This window comes from Chelonus insularis, unplaced genomic scaffold, assembly GCF_013357705.1.
Source record: "Chelonus insularis isolate UGA/USDA-ARS -01 unplaced genomic scaffold, ASM1335770v1 contig_294_pilon, whole genome shotgun sequence".
Classification (NCBI taxonomy): domain Eukaryota; kingdom Metazoa; phylum Arthropoda; class Insecta; order Hymenoptera; family Braconidae; genus Chelonus; species Chelonus insularis.
Genome location: NW_023276473.1, coordinates 62,890 through 89,486, shown reverse-complemented (window position 1 = coordinate 89,486; position 26,597 = coordinate 62,890). Strand labels below are relative to the sequence as shown.

Genomic DNA, 26,597 nt, shown 5'->3' with positions numbered 1-26,597 from the left:
GTCGCACCCAGACCACTGCAGAGTACTGATATTTTTTGTTGAGAATCGTCCTGAGCTACTTGTGGAATAGTTTATGTGAATTTAAAATTGGAAAAAGGGAGGTAACACTTAATCAGAAATTTTTCCAATTCTTCTCTAGCAATGTGCACTGAAAGAACATTTTTTGTAGAACCGTAAAATCTTATTTTAATTCAGTCAGAATTCTGATAAGAGAAATTCGTATCCCTACTAGCAGTAAATGTTTGTTTGTAGCACCAAAACACCAGTCTCTTTGCAGCACTAAAGCACTAATTTTGTTAATATAAGTAACTGAAACTTACTTACGATACGATAGTAGCGTGACATGCACTATAGTCAAAAATTCGTTTACGGTTTACGGACACGGGCTGATATACTATTGTTTTGCAGAAGTAATTTGGAGGTTAAAACTTATTCTTTTTAAACTCTATGTATTCTACAAATTTTCAATATTTTTTATCTAGAGAATAATTATGCAGTTTTTAAAATTGCGAAGCAATGATATTTTTATTCTGTATTGTTGTAAAATCGTAGATATATATTATAAAAAATTTAAGGTGATACAACGAAGGTTATATTATCCTTACTAACGTGTGTCCGAAGATATATTTAGTATGAAAATTTGCACTAAATTTAATTACACTTAGATTTTACTACCAAAACATTGAATTAAAATAATCCAATCTTAATTCCGGTAATGTATTCTTTTGGCTGCTATATGTGGTGTGAGGAGATCTCAAGAAACTATTACATCTCAAAAACAAAAACGCGGCTAACTTTCGGTAAATTTTATGTGAAATATGTTATACAGTGTGATTCTGTTATCATGGCAACACTACTCTCTCACTATTGAACCAAAGAAGGGAAAGGTACATAGCGTAGGATCGATTTGAATTTAAGCTGTAAATGTTAGCAAAAAGTTGAGGAGTTTTCAAAGTAATTATCTAAAGAGACCAAAAAAGAAAAAGCTTACGAATAAAAATTAACATACTAGACTCTATGTAATTTTTTTTTTAAATTTAATTATAAATCATTTACCGATTATATTAGCAACACAAAAATACGCTCAGAATCATACATCTTAGTATTGAAAATGTTTTTTTGCCTTCTTCAAACTAAAAATCTTTTCCGTTATTATTTCTAACACCTGTGATTATTTTACCAAGGCACCTTTTGAGTATTAAGTTAACGTACAAAAACTCCAAATTTACTATTGAATAAAAAAATTTTTACTCCTAAATTTCGAAGGTGCACTTGTCATTTTTGCATTTACATTAAGTGATAAAATTCTCTCCTTGTACTCATGTCTATACACCTATCAAAAACAAATTTTGTTTGAAACCATCAGAGTTGACTCACACACTGCAAATTCCAAGATTTCAAAGATGTGTTAAAATAACACACATAAAGTGTGTTCAATGTAAAATGTCCATAAGCAAAAGTTAAAAGTGTTTACAACAATAACACACTTGGATTTGCAGTGCAGAAACTTAAATTTATTCATTTAACAAAATGCTAATCGGATTTTTAATAACTCTCTTGAACAATTTCGCTTCTATTTACTCAAGTAAAAGCATACTTGAAATAATTTCATAATCCAACATATGACGAAGCAAAATATTATTATATTTTTCCTTTTTTCGATTTTTCTTAAATTTCTAATTATTTCTTACTATGCACTATCAATGTTGTATATCCTTTCAGTAAATCATTGTTGTCTTAAATCCTAATTTTAAAATTTTTAATATTTGACGTCTTTGTTTTTTATTTTTACTTTTCGTTGTGTATTCAGCAATCCAACCTGAAGGTTTTTTGATGACCTTGAACGGGCCTTTATAGTTTGCCTCTAGCTAATAGCAACCACGGTGGATAAATTTTTAAAACCACTAATATAACACTGGCCGACCCTGAAGATATATTTAAAGGTGAACCTGAAGGAAACAATCTGACTTTTATACTACATGTAATCCAGTAAAATAAGAAATTCATTTTACCTATAAAAAATGATTGTTAAAAAATTTTTTGCAACTACAAAAAAATGATTTTAATAAATACCTGAAATAAAATCATTATTTTAAAAATGTTAATAAAAGATAAACATAAAAAATTGTAAGTTTAATGAAGTATTACAAGCCTATTAGTCAATCCTTATATTTTGATGTTTAATAATTTTATTTTCGATTTGTCGTTTTTTTATGTTTGAAGTTTAACATATATCAATGGATACATTAATATAGTTTTATTCTTTAGTTAAGTAATTACCCAGTCAGTACATTATTAGGTGATTTAACTTAAATGTATATTAATTAGTATTTTTAGTATTTACAGCAACTGTTTAATTTATCTGATTAAAATTAACCTACCAGGATTTTATGTATGTGTAGCATGATTAACGCCGCGGTTGCGGGCGTCTGTTGTCCGAAGGCGGACGGACTGAGCATTCGCACAAAGGCTGGCTGTGACGCGACAGGACTTGGTCTCGGTCCACTTATCCTGCCGAGGTGAGCATGCATGGAATAAATGTCCACTTTCAAATATTTTGTCTCACCTCAAGTCCACTCCGCTGTACAACATTTGTATCTAATATGTTTTCGGTTTCTCGCACTTTTATGCCTCATTAGCACTGAAAAAAAATCCTATTAATTTAAACAATTTAAATTGTCGTCAAGTTATTTGAACAAAAAATTATCTACTATTCTAAGGAAACTAAAAGTAATAGAAAAATGTTGATTCACATTAGTAATAAAAAATTAAAAAGTTTCTTGTTAGTCTGAAGACGCAAACACGTACACCAAGTAAAATAAAATCCATGTGTTTCCAAAAATACATAGTTAATTATTGATGTTTATAGACGTAGTGGCAATGCTTGAGAGAAACTTGTTACCATCTTACACGGAGAGAAATATATATTAACATTATTATGGATGGAATATATGATAAAAATTGCCCTGAAATCGTGCAAACCCGAAGTATTTCGAAACCTATGTACGTATTCCACTTTCTCTCGGCAATTTTTACTCTCCTCTTCTCTAAGATAGGAAAGAAAGATGACAAGCCTGTGAAAACTGGAAGATAATGACATGGATGAGATTTAAGTTAAATTTCGTATCATGCTTTAAAAATAAATTAATCAAAGTTATTGACAATTAGTGAATATTTACAGACGTATTGAAAATCATTAGCTACTATTGAACGACAATTATTATCATTTAAAATCAATAAATATTTGTATTTTATTTATTATTATTTTCTATTGAAAATCCATTTTATATTACAGAAAAAATACTATAAACGTGCATTAGATAGAAAGCGATAAAATATGGTGAAAGAATTATCATTATTATTAATTAAAATTTACTGGATTAGAAAGTACTATTTGACGTGAATTTATAGAAGTTACAAAAATATTACACTTAAGGGTAAAAATTAAAGTGTAATTGATGTAGTTTATTTTATACAGTAATATAATTAAACATTTCCAGAGTATTATTATATACTGTTAGAATGCTATTGAAAGGGACATACATTTTAACCGGACAGTGAATAGTATTTACCTTTCAGGAATTAAATCTTTTGACATCATCTCTCTAACTTGTACCAACATATTTCATGTTAATATTTTGACCCATTTTTTCAGTAGAACGGAAATAAATTACTCGAATATACGCATTCATGTAGTGACAATGATGATGATAACGGGTTAAATATCCATAAACAGAGTAGACTGCACCCACGTTTCCTTCGTTAAGTGCCACTCCTTAAAATGATACTTCTGCCCTCTCGACAATAATAGTAAAAATCGAAATAATATTAAATGATAATTTTAATAAATTAGGTCCATGAACAGAAGATAAAGTAAAAATTATTCTAAAAATTCAATTATTATCCGTTTTATTAATGAACCAGGCATACTTTACCATGAAACATGTAAGGGAAGGTGGGGTAAAGTTGAACACGAAGAAAAAACGTAAATTAACAAATATTAATGATTTTAAATTGAAAAATTGATAAACAAAAAGTGCAATAAATATTTTCTAACTTATTTTACTCTTCTTTCCTTTACATGGAATATAAAAAAAAATCATTCAAATGATCTATTTTCGAATCACTGAAAGAAATTAATAAAATTTCGAAAAAAATTGAATACATTAGTGAATAGATATCATGACCAGTATATGTAGTATGACTATTTATTGGCCATGTTATTCACTCGTATGTTGATCCTACTGCACCGACAAAGTAATATTTACTCGATACGATTATAAAATCAACCTTTTCACTTCATATAAATTCCTCTTTATCCATTGGAATACTTGTAGTAAACATTTTTTTTTGTTGTAGAAAAAAAAACTTGACTAATAAACACACTTTTACACATGTCTAAAAAACAATAGAATAAGAGACTAGAGATTTTAGAACGTGAAAGTATGATAAGTTTTCGAATATATATGTTCAATTATTGACAAACGAATACTGTTTTTTCATTCAATCTAAGTTTAGACAACTGATTGAACTGCAATAGATCGTAAATGATTCATTATGTATCGTATTCTTTTTCTTTCATAATTCGAATATTGCATGGTAATATGGTTGATATTTTTTATGTAAATCTAACTGATGATAGAGTATGAATATTCAAAAAATAATATAGAAATGGCTAATAAAAAGAATACAAAATGAAGATGAAGCAAGAAAAAAATTGATAAGTTTCGTAGTTAAAGACTGACGTTCAACTCCAGTGAATTTGAACGCCCGGAAAATTAAATCTCGAAGCAAGTTTACAAACCTTGAATTTCTGTGCAGCGTTTCTTCTCGGTATATGTATACTTTTCTCATGGGAAAGTTTGTCCGAGTAAATTTTGCTATAATTTCCCAAACGAAACATTCTGTAGAAAATCAATGTAAAGTTTCATATAAAGCTTCAGTAGAACTGTAGCAGCCAAGTAAAATGAGATACATCGAAAACTTGATTGTACAAAAAAGGTAAGTGATATTGAAATAAATTTTTAAGAAATAAAACTGCAACCGTCTTTTGTATTTTTTTCTTAAATAATCTTATAAATTTTGCAATTACACTCGAAAAGACCCTTCTCAAGACTGTACAAAAATGTGCACCAAGTTTGAATGACAATAGTGATAATTTTTGTTAATAAGCATTAAGTACTATTTTCACGAAATTGTACGTAGAATAAATGAAAAAGTCCAATTATTATTCAATACAAGTATAATTAAATATTTCTTTCTTAATTAAATAAACTGATATTCAAACCAATACAACACATTTTAGTAACATTTACAGAATCATCATTGCGTAGATAAAAATCATTTCTTGAAAATTGATTTTTTAATCAAGAATCTCTTACATTTGTTTAAACTCTTAAACATCATCTTTGACCTGTCATTGTTTTATTATATTCACCAAAGTTCCTCGTCTCACGACCTACTTTCGCAAAACTTATCTCGATAGGTACAGCTCATTCAAGGACAGTAGGTCATTTTCACCAAGTATATGAGCCAGATTGAAAAAATTATCATTCTTTTGTCTTATTTGAATGTTACTTTCTTTAAACGCTCTGCATTCAGTAATGAAAATTTTACTATTACTATATCTCTATTTTGTTATATTTTGTTCTTTCATCAATATATCACTATTGAAATAAGATGGAAATTTCTGCTTTTTTATTTTCCATAAGAATTAAACAAATTTGAGAATTAATTCATTTTTTCTTTATTATACAATGCAGTAACTTTTTTGTTATTTATACGATTTTTTGTGAGCTATAAATATAACTTTTAATAAAAATATTATGAAAAATTCGAACATGTACGCTTGACTGTTGACTGTATTTTTTACGTTAATATACTACTAAGACTGGATCTAATTTAACATCTTTTTTGACCGTTTAATTGTCCTATTATTATTAATAAAAGATTTTGTTAATCTTTTATAGTAATTCTTAAATTATTATTTAATTTTCTATCAGCAGAATCATTAATTCTTTCAGACACAATAATTTTTATTCAAAAATAAACAAAAACAGAAGCATACATTTTAGATTTTTTCTTCTTCATTATATTACTTTTTATTCACACATTAATTTTGTAAAAGAAAGGAATAAAATGTGTGAAGCCTAGGTTTATTTTGGGTTAATTTTATTAATTAAAATATAGTATTTTTATTCTAAATTAATTTAATTGATATAAATCATAATAACTTATTAAAAGAACCCGGTAAAAGATAAAATAAATTTTTAATTTCAATATGACATCTTTGAGAAGATTGATAAAAAATGCAACAGTGCAAAACGATAAATCTTTTATTCGCAATCAGTAGACTGCACTTCCGTAGGGTGTCGAGGTAGCTTTCATGCCGTGTAAATGTTTATTTCGATGCATTTACCCGGCCCTTCCGCTGTTATTTTATATGAGAAGAGAAACTCTTATTCTTCCTTCATGGCTTGAAATTGATCCTTGAAGTAAAACTTGAGTCGTGAATTTCAGTCCAACACTCCTACACCTCTCATACAACCCCGGATGGAATAATAATATATTGTAAAAATATATTCTTGAATGTGTAGAAACTTTAAAAAAATATATATCTCGAAATGTATTTTATAATACAGTTATATCTCTAGGACCCTGAAGCTTCTGTGGAAATGCTTGTCGTGCGAAAAAAAGCTTTTTATAGCAATAGTCTTCTACCACCTTTATTTCTATGGTCACTTTGCTTAAACTTTGCAATAGAAAGTTTCATTTCCTTGCTATAAAAATGTTCTATTGTTTAAGTAACTTCACTGCTTTACATAAATTTTAAAAAAATTCAATAATATTCTAACTAGACAGACATATTAGAATCATTATATTAAGCTTGTGCGTCATTTAATACTTGTTATTAAGTTTTGTTTTTTCTTTTTCTTCATTAACTCAATTGTAACCTTTTAATCTTTTTTTATTTCTCCTTAATTATATTTCATATGCTGTATTTCGGATACTCTTTTGAAACATTTTTCATCAGTAATTACACGCCTACTTACCGCATTATACTGTTAACGAATAATTTTTTACTGAAAACATTGCGATGAAATCACATTCAAAACATGCATTCTTAATAATTCTGATTTTAAAAATGATACCAGTACAATTTTTCAATACAATTCACAAATCTTTATACATGATAAGATTTTAATATGTAAAAATAGAAAATTCAATTGATCTAAATGACTTAATTTTCCCTCGTATTCAATGTTTTTACAAACTTCTCTTCTGTATTCGTGAAGGAGTAGAATGAAAGGCTAGTATATGTCCACATCCCAGCCCTAGAATATCCCCATAGATAAAATAGAAGCATAAGCCATTGGAACGTGAAGTGAAAGCGATGTTGGTTGAACCCAATATCCCACTACCTCGTCCACTTTTACTCGACCTTAAATGTGTACTCCACGCGATGTGTTTCTCTGTGTAGTGATAACTCTCTTTAACCATTGGTTTCTGTCCATGTGTTACCGTTTTAGTTTCCACGTAGTTAACCAGATAAATTCAAAAATATGCCAGATTCAAAGACAAAGAGCGTTCAAAATTTGATACGCAACACTTTTTTCATCTTCAATCATTATATCATCTTTTTCCCTAAGACTTAACAATATGCTTGTTTTAGTTTTATTGAGAAAACTTTCACTTCTTGCTTACAAGTACTTCACTCTCAATCCTATATTACATCAACTTTTATGAATATGGCTACTTCAAAAACTGTCTAAAAGTTTGAAATATATTGGATTAAAATAAATCCATTTATTGTAGCAACTTATTTTGTATTTAGCAAAACTAAAGTTTTTTAACATAAGTTTATCATCAACAAAGAGCTCCTATTCTAACTATTTTATACACCAAGATGTGTGCTCTAAAAGTTTTAACCAATACTTGATGAGTACTCTCTTTTATAACAAATACGTTATAAGTTATTTTTTGATTTTTTTTCATTTCTATACACTTGTTTTCAGAATTTATTTTGAAAAACGAGGTCAAGATTGCCAACAGTCAATCTGGTATTTTGCAGCAATATTAAATAACTTTGCTTTTCTAACTCACACGCAGTTATTCAAAATTTCAACTTTTGGACGCAATTATTTAAGAAGATATTTCTGATTGTTTCTATCTGTTAGGAGACATACATATGCACAATTACTAGTTTAATTAAAAGTTCTATACCACAAGAAATAACTTGAATTCGTATCATATTCATTCGACTCCGATTTCCATTCTAATTTCCTACAAATTGTTTGCACTAACGCAAACAAAGAGACTTCGATGATGACAAGGATAGCGAAAGGATCGAGGAAGCATTTTCATTAATCTTAAGAGAACTTGTTTCATCACAAAAAACTACCATACTACGTATACTACCATATACGTTGATCAAGGGAACGTGAAATCTGAAGATGTTATCGAGGGTGATTTGCGAAATCATATTGATTAGCTCTTAAAGGTGCTTTAATAACGATTGAACTTAAATTTTCGTACTTGCAAGGTATTTTTCTTTTTATTTCGTAAAAATTAAATTAATTTTTATCATCATTTTTATGCAGCTTCTAACAGTTATTGATTTTTGTCCGATTTATTTGAAGTAAAATTTTTTTCTTACGAAACTATTTGCTTCTATACTCTCCTGAATCAAAATATAACTCTTAGATTTATTCTTCTTAAACTATTTTCATTCTTTTTACCCTAGATTCAATCTTTTCATCCTGATAATACTCTCTTTTAATATTCTAGTAAAATCTAATTTCCAAAACTCTTTCAAAATGTAGCAATGAAAATCATTAAAAATGACTAGAAAATAGTTATTATTCATTGATTCTTCAATAATAATAATAATACAATTATTTTAAATAGTTGTATTATTATTACTATTTCGCAGTGATTTTCAATATTTGATTTTTAAAGAGCTTTTTTACATTTCACTCAACTATTTGACATAAACAAGAATAAGAATATTATTTTCATTAGACGATTGAAAAATAAAATTTAATTTTCTCTGCGAGCAGCAATAAAGATATAAATTTGTTAGACATGGCAACGTTGTAGAAGGATGAAACAAAGTAGGATCTTCAATAATGTTTCCTTACATCTGCCAACTTCTAAAACACTCTCATTCAAGGGAATTCACCTTCGGGGATGAAAAAGGTCAAATCCAATATAAATTCAGATATTCCAAAGATATCTTGAAATAACATTCATTGAATAGAATAATAGTTCCGAATAGAATGAAAGAGTCAGTTTAGTATTGACCCCCTAGTTTGTCGTGGTTCTTATTGTAACTCAGGTAAAAATGTTAGAAATCACCTGTGAAAATGGTGAGTTTTCAACAGTAACTCAAGGTTATGATGAAACGAAATTTTCCATTCGTCAATTGTAACTATCTTTATGATTAAATTAAAATATGTAGACTTAGTTATCTATATGTTTAATTATTTACAATTAATAACAGGTTACTTATTTTATATTGTAAACCTCTAAAATTTACAAAATATGTTGAAATAATTTTCAAAAGTATGTTTATTTTGAATTCTTTAATAAAAAATTATAAAATTTAACACACCTTCAAGTATGTAAAAAGTAACTACACAGAGAGAATTTTTTCACTAAATGTAAGTACAAAGAGTGACAAGTTCACGTTTCGAATTTTATAAGTAAAAATATTTCTATTCGATAGTTAATTTTGAGTTCTTGTAAATAAACTTGATACTTAAAAGGTGTCTTAGTAAAATAATTACTTAGGATAACTCACAAATTACTTACGACAACCTAATATTCACTGTTGGATAAAAATATTTTTACTTCTAAATTTCGAAGGTGCACTTGTCATTTTTGCATTTACATTTACTGAAAAAATTCTCTCCGTGAACAAAATTAGATTTTTCATGTATGTAATTTTAACATTGGGCATAAATTATTTTAATTCATATGGATTTGCTGGTATTGACTCGGGGAGTAACACTTAGTCTTTACACAAACTTAATCGAATTACTCAATCAAAAGATATGTGAATTTCAAATTTTCATTGAGCGGCTAGACAGACAATCGACAGAGCAGACATCCTTGTCGATCGTATTCAGTCTAAAAAAGTCTGTTGATGCATCTTTTTTTTGTAAAAATGGATAAACCATTTTACCCGAATACATTTCTCAAAATTTCGAATTCTTAAATTGAAATTGTCAAAACTGTCTAATATTAATAATTAAAAAAAGAAACAATTTTAATTAATGAATTTTCTCTGTTTACTTATCAAATGTTCTTTTTTTAATAAGTAAAAACAATTTAGCTGTCTATTTAAAACATTTGTAAAAAGAATGAAATCCATTATAATAACAATGTCAAATTGAATTCGATGGGAATTATGTGTGCCAAATTTCAAAAAATCACAATGAGACAAAGATTGAAGATTTTTCGGTCATTGTCAGTTTTATATTTCACCCCTAAAAAGAAAGTTTTACCTTCCAGTACTTTCTATTCCTCCTCCGCACTTGTTTCCTCTTGTCTCGGATCTCTAGTTTCGCGATCGGACTCCAAAGAAATTGGAGCCACCAGTTACAAATCATTTTCTCATATACCTGTGACTGACACAAAAAACAAAGGATCCTTTTGCTCTCGAATTTCAAGTATTCTGTGCTTAAACCTACTATGTGTAGAGATACAATAGATTTGTGGACCAGAGTCTATTCTATTTGTACTAGTATGTGGTGGAAGAGGAAGGAGAGACTCAAGAAAGGCTGTTATGTAGCATAATGAAAGCTTCAAGACGTGGCAAGTGAGGTGAAGAGAGCTGACCTACTGTCGCAAGTGGCTCAGGGCCATTGCTGTCCAAATCATTCTCCGCCCTCTGGTCTCTTCACTTCACTCTTCCTCTCTACTCTCTCCATTAATACACCCAAACTCTCTCTCTCTCTTTTTTTTTGTCATTTGGCGTGTTATTATCCAACACTTAATCAAATTCTCAAGCTTCCAAATTTGATCTTTGACCTCGGTAAATGATTTTAATATTAAATTTTAATGGCATTACTATTTTATCATCAGTAATTGTCAAAGAATACAAATACTCTAAGTCAATTTTCATTAGTATAATGTTTTTTTTCAATATAATTAAAATTTGACATTATAAGACAAAGCTAATTAAAAGTTATTCTTCAACAGCCTATATTGATTAAAATAACCAGTATGATTTTCTATTCTTTTAAATTTAGAATTATTATTATTGTACAATATGAAAAAGCTGTAAAGTAGATCTTTACATTTAATCAATAATTAGAGTTTTTCTAAGAGTTTAAATAGTTCGAGTAGTTTTATTATGAACGTAAAAGTTATAAATTTGTTGAAGAAAAAATAAAAGTATGCCAACATGAAGTTGATTGTTCCAAATATAAAAAATATGATTGAACAATTTCTATTGAATTTCACTCTCTCATACTAATTAATAAAATACTTTTTGCAACCAAATGAAAAAAAACTTTGGACCAACAATAAATGATTGAAAAAGAAAAATTTTTAAATATTTAATTGCTTAAGGTACATGCATAGCCTGGTTATCGATAGTTACCAACATGTTATACTTATAAATTTGAAAAATTTTAAATTAACATTAAATGAAAGATTTTCTGAATGATTCTGTGTAGTAGTGAGCTTTCACCACTGGTAACTTTGTGCTAGAAGCTACAGTGAATATATTTGCAGTAGGAGTCTAGTTAAGTAGAGTTACACTTTCAATATAAACTCCCACCCATCACCACGACAGAGTGAAAATCGAACATCAGTCCACGGACCACTCCATGAACGCATTTGTTCTTCATTTCTTGCACAAAAGGAAGTAACTTTCAAATTGCCTCTCTTTCTCTACAAAGCCGATCGTAATATAAGTGACGCTCACCATATTTTCACTTACACCAATAGCTATAGTACCTGCTGACTACTCAGAACATGCTTTTCACTGAACACCCATGTTCGCTTCACTTTCCATTTAGCTCATGGACTATTTGTGATTAATTTCTGAACAAATATTCCTCGATACATAATGATAAATTTTAAATTTATTTACAAGTGTAATTCTAAAGGTTTGCACTATTAGCTTTTCAATCATGTCTGACTATTATTATTAACCACGTTTAATCATTAATAATAGTATTTAATTATTTTGAACCACACTCATTGCGATTAACTATCTTTATTAATAAAATTCAAAACAATCTTACATTTATTGTTTTATCAGCTATTAAATCAAATGATTTTTTATGTTACACGTTTTCCTAAAATTTAACTAGGCTCCATGAATTTAGGTATCAAAGCAGTGTGTTCGAATTTGAATAAAAAAATAAAAAGAAATTTGTGTGCATTCTCAGACGAGTGTTATCTTTTTCTTATAGAGAAAGAACAACACCATTCCAACCTCAAAACTAAGAATAAACTTTAATTTTTAGCGACGAAATAAAAAATAGTAGTATATTTATCTAAAGAACAAAGTAAAACGTCCTTAGCTAGAAGTTAGCTACTCTCACTTTCGATTCAGGTGAAAATTCAACACCCAGACATAAATGTCACACTTTATTCTCTTGGCTGACAATATGGAGATTTTACGAATTCGGAAATACCATTGAATAAACTAGAACTAGAAACGATTTTATAAATATAGAGGAAGAGAGGGTGAAGTGGAACACTCGAGAAAATTTACTAACTTATTAAAATAAGTTTAAAAACGCTTATTGCACTTTTTGTATATTAACTTTTTAATTTATTAACGCATTAAAAATTATTGACATTTGTTGATATAATAATAATCTCTTAATTTAAAAACTATTTTTGTAAAAATAAATCTGAACATGAATTACTCTCATAAGCTTGTACTAGTTAGTGTCCAGAACTTTTACAGTTGCTGTTTTGGATATTAATCAGTACTGTGTGTACAAAACTAAAATTTTACAATTTTTGATGTTTTTTTTTAGAGAATGTCGCCATGTTTTATTATTATTTTTAAAAAATATAATACGAACTCATAAATGAACGTACTATCTTTCGTCATCTCGTGATAAAAAATTTGTATTTAGTCATGAAATTAGAATAATAATATTCTTTCTCTTAAAGTGAAAGACAACGTTCATTTTTACTTATAGACAAATACCTACCTTATCTTTTTAAGTGAAACACAGCATATTATTAATAAATTTCAAAACAAGGGATAAACATTAAATTTTAGTGTGAGTAGGACAAACACTTTTTCTTTTTTTGAATGATTAGGACGTGATTATTGCAATTCCACATCGATATAAATCGTTAGATTTTTTTTAACTCAAATGAAATGTAAAAAAATTGAATCACGAAACACAAATTTATGCGTATATAATTCAATATAAAATATATATACACACATCAGTGTGAAATATAACACGTTTCAAGAAATAAGTCTAAGAAGTTTTAGAACATCAATAATCACTCAATCACATTTCTTTTTTTTTTCTCATTTTACTCTTCTGATAATGTCAACAAAATTTCGATTGTCCTTGCATGTTTTGAACAAATTTTGACTTAATTGCAATTGTATTCCTGTTATTTCTTGGCCTCAAGCTTTCTTCTAAATATCAAATGTTTATCTGTGTATAGTGCTACACGAAGAGAATTTTTCCACTAAATGTAAGTACAAAGAGTGACAAGTTCACGTTTCGAATTTTATAAGTAAAAATATTTCTATTCGATAGTTAATTTTGAGTTCTTGTAAATAAACTTGATACTTAAAAGGTGTCTTAGTAAAATAATTACTTAGGATAACTCACAAATTACTTACGACAACCTAATATTCACTGTTGGATAAAAATATTTTTACTTCTAAATTTCATTTTTCATTTCAAACTCCTACTCACCAAACTCTTGGCAAATAATACCAGGTAACGAAAAAAATAAAAAACGGAAAGCAACCTGCACACCTACAGATCAACCACAATCACCATTTGAAAATAACCGTTTCTACAAATTAACAAGTATCACACAAGAAGATCAGACATCACAGACAAATAATCAAGAAAATAATAACACTCAAGGTTCAACTAATCAAAACAGAAAATCACCTCATCCCCCACCAATATTTATCCCAGGGGTACAAATAATTCACATGCTCACCAACAAAATTAAAGAAACTTTTGAAGATGACTGTTTTACATACAAAACAGTTGATAAAGATGGACAAATAAAAATTATGGCAAAAACTGTTGACGCGTATAGAAAAATAATTAAAATACTTAAACAAGAAAAAGCAGACTATCACACGTATCACCTGAAGCAAGACCGAGCGTACCGTATCGTTATTAGATCACTACATCAATTAGTCCCTCTCGAGGACATCAAAACAGCAACCGAAGAGGCAGGTCATAAGGTGAGAAACGTCTCAAATATTTACAAGCGAGGCACACATGATCCTCTCCCATTATTTTTCGTAGACCTAGAACCTAACTATAACAATAAAGAGATATATCAACTGCACTATTTACTACACGCGAAAATACAAGTCGAACCGCCTAGAAAAAGAAAAGAAAACGTCTAATGTACTCGATGTCAATTATATGGACATACAAAGAAATATTGTAATAGACAATATAGATGCGTCAAATGCGGAGATAATCATGATACTACCACCTGTCAGAAACAAAGAAATACGCCTGCAAAATGTGCACTCTGCAGTGGACCCCACCCTGCTAATTACAAAGGATGCGCAAACTACCGAAACATCATGGAAAAGAGAACGAGCACTATAAATAGACCAAGATGGATAAGTCATACAAACGAAAATGAGAATCACCGCAATCAGAATCAAAACAACAGTAATCTATATCCACAATCATAAGCTAGAGAAAATTTGACCCCTCCTCACCTCTCTACAGCTAATACTCCAAACAGAACCTACGCGAACGTAACGAGATCTGATCACCAAACCAATAACAACGAAACACATATACTCACAGTAATACAAAAATCATACGAAGACATCAAAACTATTATGAATAAACAAACAGAGTTACTTAACACTATGATCAACTTACTCACAGCAGTAATATCAAGCCAACACAACAAAAAATGAATTACATACTCCAAATCGCTCTATGGAATGCAAACGGACTAGCTCAACACCAACGTGAAATCCGTTCCTTCCTCGAAATAAACAAAATTGACATCTTACTAGTCTCTGAAACTCATTTTACTGACAGAAATTTTTTCAGAATACCTAGATATAAGACATTCGACACCAAGAATCCTGATGGAACGACCCATGGAAGAACTACAGTGATTATTCGCCAGTCAATCCCACACCATGTAATGCCTGAATACTCAGAAGACTACCTACAAGCAACAAGTATAATGATCAACAACTGGCAAGGTCCACTAGCCCTATCAGCTGTTTATTGCCCACCAAGGTATCGACTAAACACAGATAAACTCACAACATTCTTTCAGTCCCTGGGAAACAGATTTATAGCTGGAGGTGATTACAATTGTAAACATCAGTTTTGGGGATCACGAATAACAACAACAAAAGATCGAAATTTATTTAAAACGATACTTGACAACAACCTTGATGCATTAAGTGCTGGCTCACCAACTTACTGGCCTACTGATCCTGCAAAAATACCTGATATTTTAAATATCAACGCAGGCACAATAACCAAAAATATTAACTCACTCCCCCACAACATTAAAACAGACTGGGAATCATACAGAAAGAAAATCACAGCTGAGATTAATTTAAACCAACCACTCCAATTACCAAGCGACATCGATGACGCAATAGAACACCTAAATCAGCTGCTTCTCCACTCAGCCTGGAACTTTACTCCAAAACTTGATACACAACAAATAAGTTACCCAAGAGCTCTAAAGGATAAAATCCAAGAAAAAAGAAGACTGAGGAGAGTCTGGCACCAAAGCAGGGATCAAGATAATAAAACAAAACTAAATAGAATAACCGCTGAGCTCAAAAGAGACCTAAGAACATACAGGAACGAACTTTTTTAAAGACAAATCAGTAGCTTAACCCGTTACAATGACACTGATTATTCTTTGTGGAAAGCAAAAAAATACATCAAACGCCCACAATTACCTAATAATCCAATCAGAAAGCCCGACAACAGCTGGGCCAGAAGCGACGAAGAAAAAGCCAAGACATTCGCCACCCACCTGGAACAAGTATTTACTCCATTATTACCAAGCTTAATAGATGATGATACTGAGAGAGAAATTCACCAATCCCTCGAACGTCCACTACCGATTAATCTGCCAATAGACCACTTTTTACCATCTGAAGTATATAAAACAATCAAAAGCGAACTAAACTCCAAAAAATCACCAGGCTATGGTCTAATTACTCCAAAAATGCTCAAGGAATTACCAAAGAAAGTTATAGTCTTTATCACTAACTTATTTAACGCAATAATTAGAATACCACACTATCCAAGTCAATGGAAATATGCAAAAATTATGGTCATCCCTAAATCAGGAAAACCTCCTGCAGAAGTTTCATCATATAGACCAATCAGCCTCTTGCCAGTCATTTCCAAACTATTTGAAAAACTTTTATTAAAAAGAATAAACTACGAAATAAACGAAAACCAGCTCATTCCTAGTCACCAATTTGGATTTCGACATAGCCATTCAACAATTGAACAAATACACAGGGTGGTCAAGTTCATCACCAACTCCCTTGAAACAAAAAAATACTGTACCACAGTTTTTCTCGACATCGAGCAGGCATTCGATAAGGTTTGGCATACTGGGCTTCTGTTCAAAATAAAAAACTTATTACCTAAATATTTTCTGTTGATAAAATCATACCTAACCAGTAAATTTTTTCAAGTGCAGAGCGGACAACATATCTCAAACTTCCACACAATTCGATCAGGAGTACCTCAAGGTATCGTCCTGGGACCTACTCTCTACGCCATCTTCACAGCTGACATCCCCACGCCTAATCAAATCATGGTGGCAACATTTGCTGATGATACAGCACTAATGGTTACACATGACAATCCAACAGAGGCATCAAAACAACTACAAACAGGTATCAATGAAATAGAACGCTGGTTAAAAACATGGAGAATAAAAGCTAACGCATCAAAATCTAAACACATCTAAACTCTACAATCAACCACTACCTACAGTATCAGCAATTAAATACTTAGGATTACACCTCGACACAAGACTCAACTGGAATGAACATCTTTCAACAAAACGCAGAGAACTGGACCTCAGGTTCAAAAAATTGCACTGGCTGATTGGTAGACACTCCAAACTATCACTAGAAAACAAAATACTAATTTATAAAGTCATCATCAAACCAATATGGACCTATGGTATCCAGCTATGGGGCTCTGCATGTGCCAGCTCAATAAATATAATACAAAGATTCCAGTCTAAAGCACTTAGAGTGTTAGTGAATGCTCCCTGGTTTGTTAGCAACGACACCATACACAATGACCTTGGTATGAGCACAGTGAAAGAAGAAATTCGTCTATTTAGTTCCAGATATGTTGCCAGACTAAACAATCACCCAAATTAACTGGTACCAGCAATCCTCAACAGGAGCGACGAAACCAACAGACTCAAAAAAAAATATAAGCCATTAGATTTACCCAACAGATTCATAGAGTGGAAACCTAAAGGTTTTCAACGAGCTCTAACCTTCAACTGAACACGTCAAAAATAATAGACAGCAAAATTACTTATTGTTTAAACAAACAGATTGTAATTAATTCCTATAATAATAAAAAAAAAAAACTTCTAAATTTCGAAACGTGCTCTTGTCATTTTTGCACTTACATTTAGTGAAAAAATTCTCTCCGTGTACCTTTCATTTTCGCCTCGACTCTTTAAATTTTTACGAGCGTATAATTTTGCCCCGGAAAAAGTTTGTTCTTACAAGTAGTATTCAATCTCATCTAGATATCAAATGGTCGTCATATCATTTTCGTTGAGAAAAAAATTTCAGAAAAATTATAATACAGCATCTGTAAAGTGTAAAATGAACAATATGTGAATGAAACATAATTTTTGTACACTGATAAGCAGCACCAGTTGAACTATGGTACTTTTTAAGATAAATAATAGAAAGTGTGAATTGAATAGAATTGGTCATCATGCATGGTTTTTTTTTATCTTAGACAGTAATGACACTTAATTAAAACCAAATTGTTCTATACATTTGGCATACATGTAAACAATTTAATATCTCAAGAAGCATTAGTCGTGGAGAGTTGAAACTATGATCTCATTTTCGTTTTTTATGAAAAGCTCTAAAAATTATACGTATCATGTCTCGATCTTCGTTACGGTGTTTTCAAGATATTTGATCAGATAAAATCGATTTTTTATAAACAAATAAGTAAAAAATGACACGTGGTCACAAATTCATATTGACGTTTACCATCCATTGACGAAATGGACTAAAACTGCTGTTTGAAAAATAGACTGAAACGAATATTGCTATCAAGCACAATTGTTCCGTTGTATGCAAACTATTTTTTCAATATACAGTTATTTATTTATTTATTTAGTAACATACAAGGCCCAACAACATAAGCCAATTACTAGGTCATTACATTATACAGAGTATAACATCCAGAATTTTATAGTTTTGCCTTTCCATAAGGTACTGTTTGATTCTATTTGCCCAGAAAAATTATTTTACTTTACAATAAAGTAAAGTTAACTCGTGAACAAGTTATTTTGTTTAGAAACTAAGACAAAAATAACATAATATTTTTATTTCAAGTAAAGTAAAAATTTTTATACTATTCCGGAGCTGAAAGAATTATTTACTTTATTTATAGAAAAATGTATGCTTTCTAAAGTACAGAATATTTTATTGTTTCACCCCGAGTTGAAAACTAAAAGCTGATTTCGACTTTAAAAAAAGGTCAAAAACAGATCAAAATTGAAAATTTTCTTGACCTGATTTGGAGCTACTTACGCAATAATTGATCCAAAATCAATTCTTGTTTCCCAAGTCCATTAGTTACATTGTTTTTTAGAAATACAACCAATGTAAAAATAATTTAAATTAAATTTAGTTTTCAATGTTTAAACACTCCCGAAATAAAAAATAAACCCCTCATAAACCCGATTGAAGCCCAATCTTGACTTAGAGACATTTTCAGCACCCAAAACAAGCCCATTACAGACCTAAATTTTGAAGGAGCTCAACCATTTTTGCGGGCTACAACGCGCCTAATTTCAATAAAAATAATTCTTGTTAACAAAAGTATTTTCTTCTAATTTCATAGATTCTATTGCTTTTTATAGTATTTAGTTGATTAAAAAAATCTTGTTTTAGCAAATTTCTTTTTAAATTATAACTTAGAATTAAGATTAGAATGGAAACTATAATATGTTATATATTTATGCGTTAGATATTTCTATTTAACGCATCAATATAGAATTTTTAATTATTTATAAAATAATTTGTAATTATTCAGAAAATTCTCGATTTTTAGACGGAAATTTTCATCACACAATTCATTAATTTATATTGATAATACTTCCATGTTCTTATTTGACATTGGGTAACCAATAATTATATTACTGGAAACTATTATGAATGTAACCAATGTAAACTCAAGATTCACACATAAAATATTTAATAAACCTTCTCGTACATTAGCAACATTGGTTCATATTTTTTTAATGTAAGTTAAATAAGTCTATTTTTTTTGGTGTTAGTTCATTTATATTTGGTTATAATAAAATTAAAAACTTAATTTGATGTCTTTCGATTAAAAATATCACACCATATAACCGTAATTTAGATAATAAAATGTAACAGATATAAATCTTACAATACTATCAATGTTGCTTAAATACAATGAATGCATCCTATGATATAATCCTAATGCATGCATAAAAAAATGTATTAATGCATTTTTAAATCTATAATTTTACTTATGATTCGATGACAGTTTGTATACACTTCGCATGAACGTATTTTAACAAATAGTTATTTGTGAAAATTACTTCAAAATTTGTTCGAAGTTTTTGTTAATTTTGATTTCAAACAAATGAACGATTCCTTCAGAAGTTATATTCGTAGTTACTGAAGCATTATCTGCTTTAAAAATTATTTCATTTTTCCTACTATCATGACACGATCAAGTATAATTGATTAAGCAATAAAGTTGTTAAAAAAATGAAGACTGACGAATTATTTACACCAACTGAATCAAAATCACCAAGAAATTGAGCTTTTTGTGTCACTTTTTTATCTCTTTTTCACATAATATTCCATTTCTTATAGATTCGTTGGATACTACATTTGCTTTTTTTGGAAGTTAATCTAATTGGCGATTAGTTTTGACGCATGTGTACTTGCGACTCTGACATCACTCGTCCTCGACTTACGTAAAGATATAGAGACATTATATCGGTACTCTCATTGCGCCCGCGCACAATCTTATTTTACGTTATGTTTATTTCAAGGCGTATTTTCTGCGAAAACGTCATCGATCAACTGGATCCAGCATAAACCAGTCGATACCTATGAGTTTGATCTTAAGTAACGTTTACTAGCTTTGAGCGTAACTTTTTTCAAATAAAAGTACTCAAGATTTTTCAAAAATTATTCGCTAAATTCTTTTTATAATCATAAATATCCGTAAGATCTCAATCAATAATCATTAAATGTATTTGTCAACGATATTAGTTAGAACGATGCTCCTAAAAAATTCAATTAGTTACGCGAAACCTCATATGATTTCTCCTCTTCGAACAATTTTTCGGTGAGTTTTTGAAAATTTTTAATCGATAAACGGTTGAATAACAGACATAAATAGCGTATTAAAAATCATGATAATAAAATAAAATGTATGGTCATGAGCGCTTACAAGTCTTCGAAATGGTTATTTTAGGCAGTGAGATTGTTGGACAGGACGAGTAGAATGAACGTCGAGGACATTCTGCATCACAGGAGAATATTTGTATACATGCAGTGAACTTGTTATTCTATTCTTTCTTGTTCAACTGTGGTATATGCTCTTGACAAATCAAATGACTGTTTATCTCATAATGCATAACCTCTCTGAGTTTAACCTTCGATGCTTCCGGCTCGCCTTTATGCTCAATTATAGATGCATGTATTGAAAAAGAAACCAACATTTTAATGTTATGGATACATCTGTAATATATTTATAAACAGGTATTTGTCCTTTTGTTACCCAAAAGGTAACAAAAGGTTTCATGTGGGTAATTTTTTTTTTTTTTTGAGTTTAAAGTGTTGATAACATTTTTAATCCTCCTTTTCAAACTTATTTGATGCAGTAATTGTAGCTGCCAATTGGCTATTTTATAAATGTGATAATTTAACATTTTTTTGTGAGTTTGCAAATGTCTACAAAATGTCTTCTAAAATCACCCTAAGTGTTTATCTATAATCTTTGTCGTAGTAATTTTAAATCATTCTCTGGAATTATTTTAAGAGAAAGAGTATTATTCAAAGAGTACTGAAACATCATACATTTTTTAGTTTGAATATTAATAAAGTTTGAACAATTAGACTATTGACGAGTGGTTTTAACTTATTGTTACTTTATAAATGAATCAAGTTGTTATTTTTAAAAAATTCATAGACCGAAACTAATTTGGTATTTTTTTCATTTAATTATTAATTAAAACAAATATGTGATTACATTACGCTCTGTGATTCTTCTCGATATTTTGTGAATTATCTTGAGAAATAAACAAAAAACGATGCAGAGAACAAAAGGTAATCAAGAAAAGACATGCATGCCAGATGTTATATGAGTAGCATTATATCACCGAAGTAGCAGAGAGAGTATTGATGACGTCAAACATAACCAACATCTGTGATTGTCTAGTTTTTAGTAAAGGAGGACAATAATATCAATTTGATACCAAATTTATGTTATTAAAATCATACAAGAGTCACATAAAATTCAAATAAAGAATTTTTTTATGTATGATTTCTATCCCTTTTATATATGATTCTTATAAGATTCAGTATTTATTGTTTTACTCAGGTTACCATCAATTTATTTTCTTTTCAATTATAATGTTATTATAATCATTCATAAAAATAAAAATAAACTCAAGTATCTATCAATCGGAAGTTTATGTAGAGGAAATTAAATTTATGTTTCTAACATGGATAAAATTATTAAAAATACTAATGAAATAATCGTTTTTAAATGTAAGATTTAAATTTATAAAAAAGAATACTTAAAAACATAAGAAAAAAATTTTAATTTTTACAACATAAAATATATTTTTAGTATTTAAGCAATCTACTATACTAAAGTGCATGACACGGAGAGAAATTAGCTGCTTTAGTTCGATATGTTGAATTTGACGTCGTTCGTGTCATTTTTATTATAAATTTGATTGGCTCTCTGAACGCGCACAAAATTTACTAAGTAGAGACAATTTTAGATAGTTTTAGTATAATAAAAAATAGAATAAAAATGACTTTTTTTCCTTTTATTTATATTTCTACTTACTATAGTCATTAATAATTATTAATTAATAATAAAAATAAGTACTAAATATCTATACATCTCTTAAGAAAATTTTTTTTTATAACAAATTATTTTTTATTTCTTTATTTTTATTCCAATATTGAAAAAATTCAAATTTTTATTGAAAAAGCGCGCCCTATATTTACTATTGTTGCTAAAAAGTTCAACCGAACTTGGTTTAAAATTAGGAAAGCTTGGTTTTAAATACGTAATTCAACTATGGTTTTATCATTTAGCGTTAAATGGAGCTTATCTTGGCAGTGGAAATTACATTTTTCTACTTTTAAACACAAAATTTGAGAACGACTTTAATGTATTTCGTTAAAACTGAATTGTGTTTAATCAAGCACATAATTATTACAAAATCAATTAATTAATAAACCATAATTCTGACTGTCGTCTTTATGTCAATATTGAACCAAGTATTATTCTCGACTATCAAAAAATTATTCTAAAAGTTGTTCCTTGGATCATAAGGATTATTTTTTATTAATAAATATTTTTTCTCTGAAACAAATAATCCAGAAGTTATCAGGAAATGAACCAGGAAATTATTTATCTCAATTCATTTTGCTGGAATGTTCAAATCTTGATCATTTTCATTTAACATCCTGTTTCCAATGTTATTATTATTTTTTTTTTCTTTTCAATTATATGACAACAATTTCTGAAATAATTGCTTGTGAACATTAGGATGTTGAAGGCGAACATTGAAATAATTCTACCAATGTTAACAAGTATGATTTGAAACACTAAAAATTCCAAGAGTAAATTCTCTCTGTGTATAGTTTAGAATTCTTATTATGGCATGCTAAAATTTTTGATAAATACATCACTGTACTCATTTATCACTTTATTTTATTCATTCTTAAACAAGTATTGAACGAAAATTAAAAAACCCCCTTTCACTCTCATAAAATATTTATAAAAAGTAATATCATTAATACTGTTGATGATTGATAAGTTATTCAGGCTTCACATTATTTCCTGAATCTGTCTTTCCATTTCTTTTTCACAATATCCCGACCTTCGACACATAGTTTTTGAATCATTTAAAATAGATGTTGAATAATTTGTGAATCGTTTATACAACCAAGGACGTATGAGGCAAGCTTAATAACTGCTTCTATTGAAAAAATCGAATACTGACTCTCAACCTGAGTATATTGTAATGTCTGAATGTATTTTAATTATTTCACATAATTATTTAAAAAGACCATACGAAGGGACTTGTGCGCGCCTGAACCAAGGGACTTCTAATTATGTCACATTCGACTAAATAAATACGTAAGGTTTGATGCATCAGTCAGTTGTCAAAAAAGTTAGATCGAGATCAGATCGTCGTGGAACATCTCTTGAAATCGTAAGTCTTGTTTTGTCTTGAACATTGTATTGATAATATTTCAAAATTTGTAAATTTTTGTATGAAGTTTATTTGATCATCAAACTATTTTTAAATTGATATTTAAATTAATTCGCGAGTAAAAGTGAATAATTGCGCTGACTGGAGCATCGACTAAGGACCAATTAATTGTAATTCATCTCGACCAGAGTAAAAGAAATCATCTGTTGGCAACGTTTAAATTGTAGCTATAATTTTTCAATAATTTTCATTCAATAAAATTTCATCCCTGTCTATTGGTCGAAAGGCTAAGACTAAAAAGAGGAACTTAAAGTCTCTAAGGTTAAGCATATGGTTTACATATTGACACCTTTAAAGAGCAAAATTACATAACAATATTGATCACTAAAATAAATAAAAACTTCAATAAAGTTTAAAGACATTTCATTTGCATTGATTTAACTTATTTACTTATATTCGATGCCTTCGATCCGTAACACTTTGCTAATTGATCATACTGCAACCACTTGAGTCCGTGAGTGAGCCAATTTCCTCTTAAAGATTTTAATTAAATTTCATTTAGTTTTTAATACAAAAAATGTACAATTATTATTAATTTCTAATCAGCAGTTTACTTGATTTCGAAATTTCAAATTCCACACTAAGAAAAAAAATTTCGTTAAATGAAAAAATTTTTTGTTTAATCAATAACAAAAACTTGGAGTATTCTCAAGATACTATTTTATTCGATACAATAATATTGTTATCAAAAACACATTTTGTCATTTGTTTCATTGTTACAAAAAGTTTGAAAAAAATGACATTTTATTTATTAGATTGAAAAAAATAAAATGATTTTAATAAAATATTCATAATTTCGAAGAAATATTTCATTGCGACTATTCGAAATTTCGATGTTAATCATCGAATGAAATATTGTATGAAGTAAATTTGTTTCTCGGTGTATTGAATAAAATTGATGTTAAGGGATGGACTTAATAATAAATTAACTACAATTTTTTTTAATAAAGAAACTCTTTATATATTTCTGGTTTGTAGCGATAACCAAAATATTATCAGATTCAGAGAGTGTACTTTATTGGAAATCATAGATTTAATGATCTGTGAAACTTGAAGATAGAGAAAATCCTATTTTTCATTTAATATAAGCATATGTGTCACTTTTTCGAGAAAAAAAAGCATTTATATATACTTGTATCGAAGTTTTATCGGAATTTTAATGTCAAAAGTACCTTCATCCATAACCTTCCATTCAAGAATTGATATTGATTTTTTAATTTAAAAAAATGATTCTTAAATTCGAGTTAACCCTGTGATACTTTTGAAATTATGAAAACCATATAGATGAATAAGTAAAAATTATTAGAGTCAATTTTGTCCAGTAAGTCTAATGGCATTTTTCCAATGTTAAATGGTACTGGAGTTTAGATGAAGAATCGACATAATAAATTATACTAGACCACGCATGTCAAAAACAATTTGATCACATGTATAATAATAGCTTCAACATACTCTGATGATAAAAAATATTAACTTTTTTAATGCCTTGTTAAAATTAAAAATTATTAAAAAATATATACATACATTTAATATCTATAGTATACTGTAGTTAATATGACATAGAGATGAATTTTATTACGGCTTTGCTGAAAGATTATTTACAACAAAACTCAAAAGTACAAGAATTCTACTCAACTGCTGAGTCAATTTTACCCTCACATTTTGCATAATTTTTCAAGGATAATTGTCTCTGTGTAGCTTGAAAACAGAAAAAAATTTATGTTTCAGTGAAAATACAAGAAATAGAAAATGGGTTACCAAAAAAACTAATAATAAGTGAAATATGACAACCTGAGTAAAATCTTATTTTTCAGTTTTCAGATTAAAACTATAACATTGAATGTCATCATAAAAAGCAGCTCGATCAATTTAGTAGAAAATAATAATTGAACAACATTAAAAGGTACCGCTTATTGTTCTTGTCAACTATTGGCTTTTTTAAAAATTAAATAAATATAAACACTATGCTCACAATATGAGTAAGCTGATATTATTGTCAATGAGAAAATTACAACTATCTATTATTGAGTCTATTCACCGTGTGAGTGTCCTACGAAGCACTTGAGACTTCTCTGCCTTGACCGAGTTGTGAATAATCCGTATCGAATCTCTCCCATCTTGACTTTGACCCTATTATAGTGTACTATAACCGCTATGATGAGATTACATTTTTGTGTCTTTTAAATTACTTTTTAATATTTTTTTACTATCTTGATTCAATTATAACATACTTACTGAACGCAATTAATCCACACAACATAGTGCTCAGAAACAAAGACACTTGTATTCATGTTTTTTGCTATCGAAAAAATATTTTCAAAATAATCTTCTTGTTTCTTGGTATATATTATTGTTAATAAAATACCAAGAATCAATGAGTCTTATGTAGAAATGATGCCAAGTATGCAAAAGTATTCATGTCAAAGTAACATTATTATGAATTGCATATGATAACAATACTGATGTACTCATATTCATAATATTCAAGTGAGTAATATTATAACATTACCAATAATAGAACTTATCAAAAATAATAATTTTAAAATAAATGAATAAGTTGATATTGACACATGATGGACCGAGCTCTTATTGAATTACATGCTCTTAACTTT

The 26,597-nt window shown here is 28.9% G+C and overlaps 1 protein-coding gene and 1 long non-coding RNA gene across 7 annotated transcripts in view; both read left to right on the top strand.

Annotated features, from left to right (window-relative positions):
• rdx (BTB/POZ and MATH domain-containing protein rdx) overlaps positions 1-26,597 on the top strand; it is an 87,947-nt gene that overhangs the window by 29,384 nt on the left and 31,966 nt on the right. For 3 of the 6 annotated variants that reach the window (XM_035080496.1, XM_035080498.1, XM_035080497.1), the window contains exon 3: positions 2,403-2,519. The exons of 2 other annotated variants lie outside the window; for them this stretch is intronic. In XM_035080496.1, the coding sequence (XP_034936387.1) occupies positions 2,403-2,519 (117 nt within the window). Of the gene's footprint in view, positions 1-2,402; positions 2,520-4,984; positions 5,002-26,597 lie in introns of those variants that run through there. One more of the 6 variants, XM_035080501.1, reaches the window with a different exon arrangement.
• On the top strand, positions 20,544-21,283 carry LOC118065304 (uncharacterized). Its single transcript, XR_004690157.1, has 2 exons — positions 20,544-20,810; positions 20,940-21,283. It is a non-coding gene; the product is annotated as an uncharacterized lncRNA (long non-coding RNA).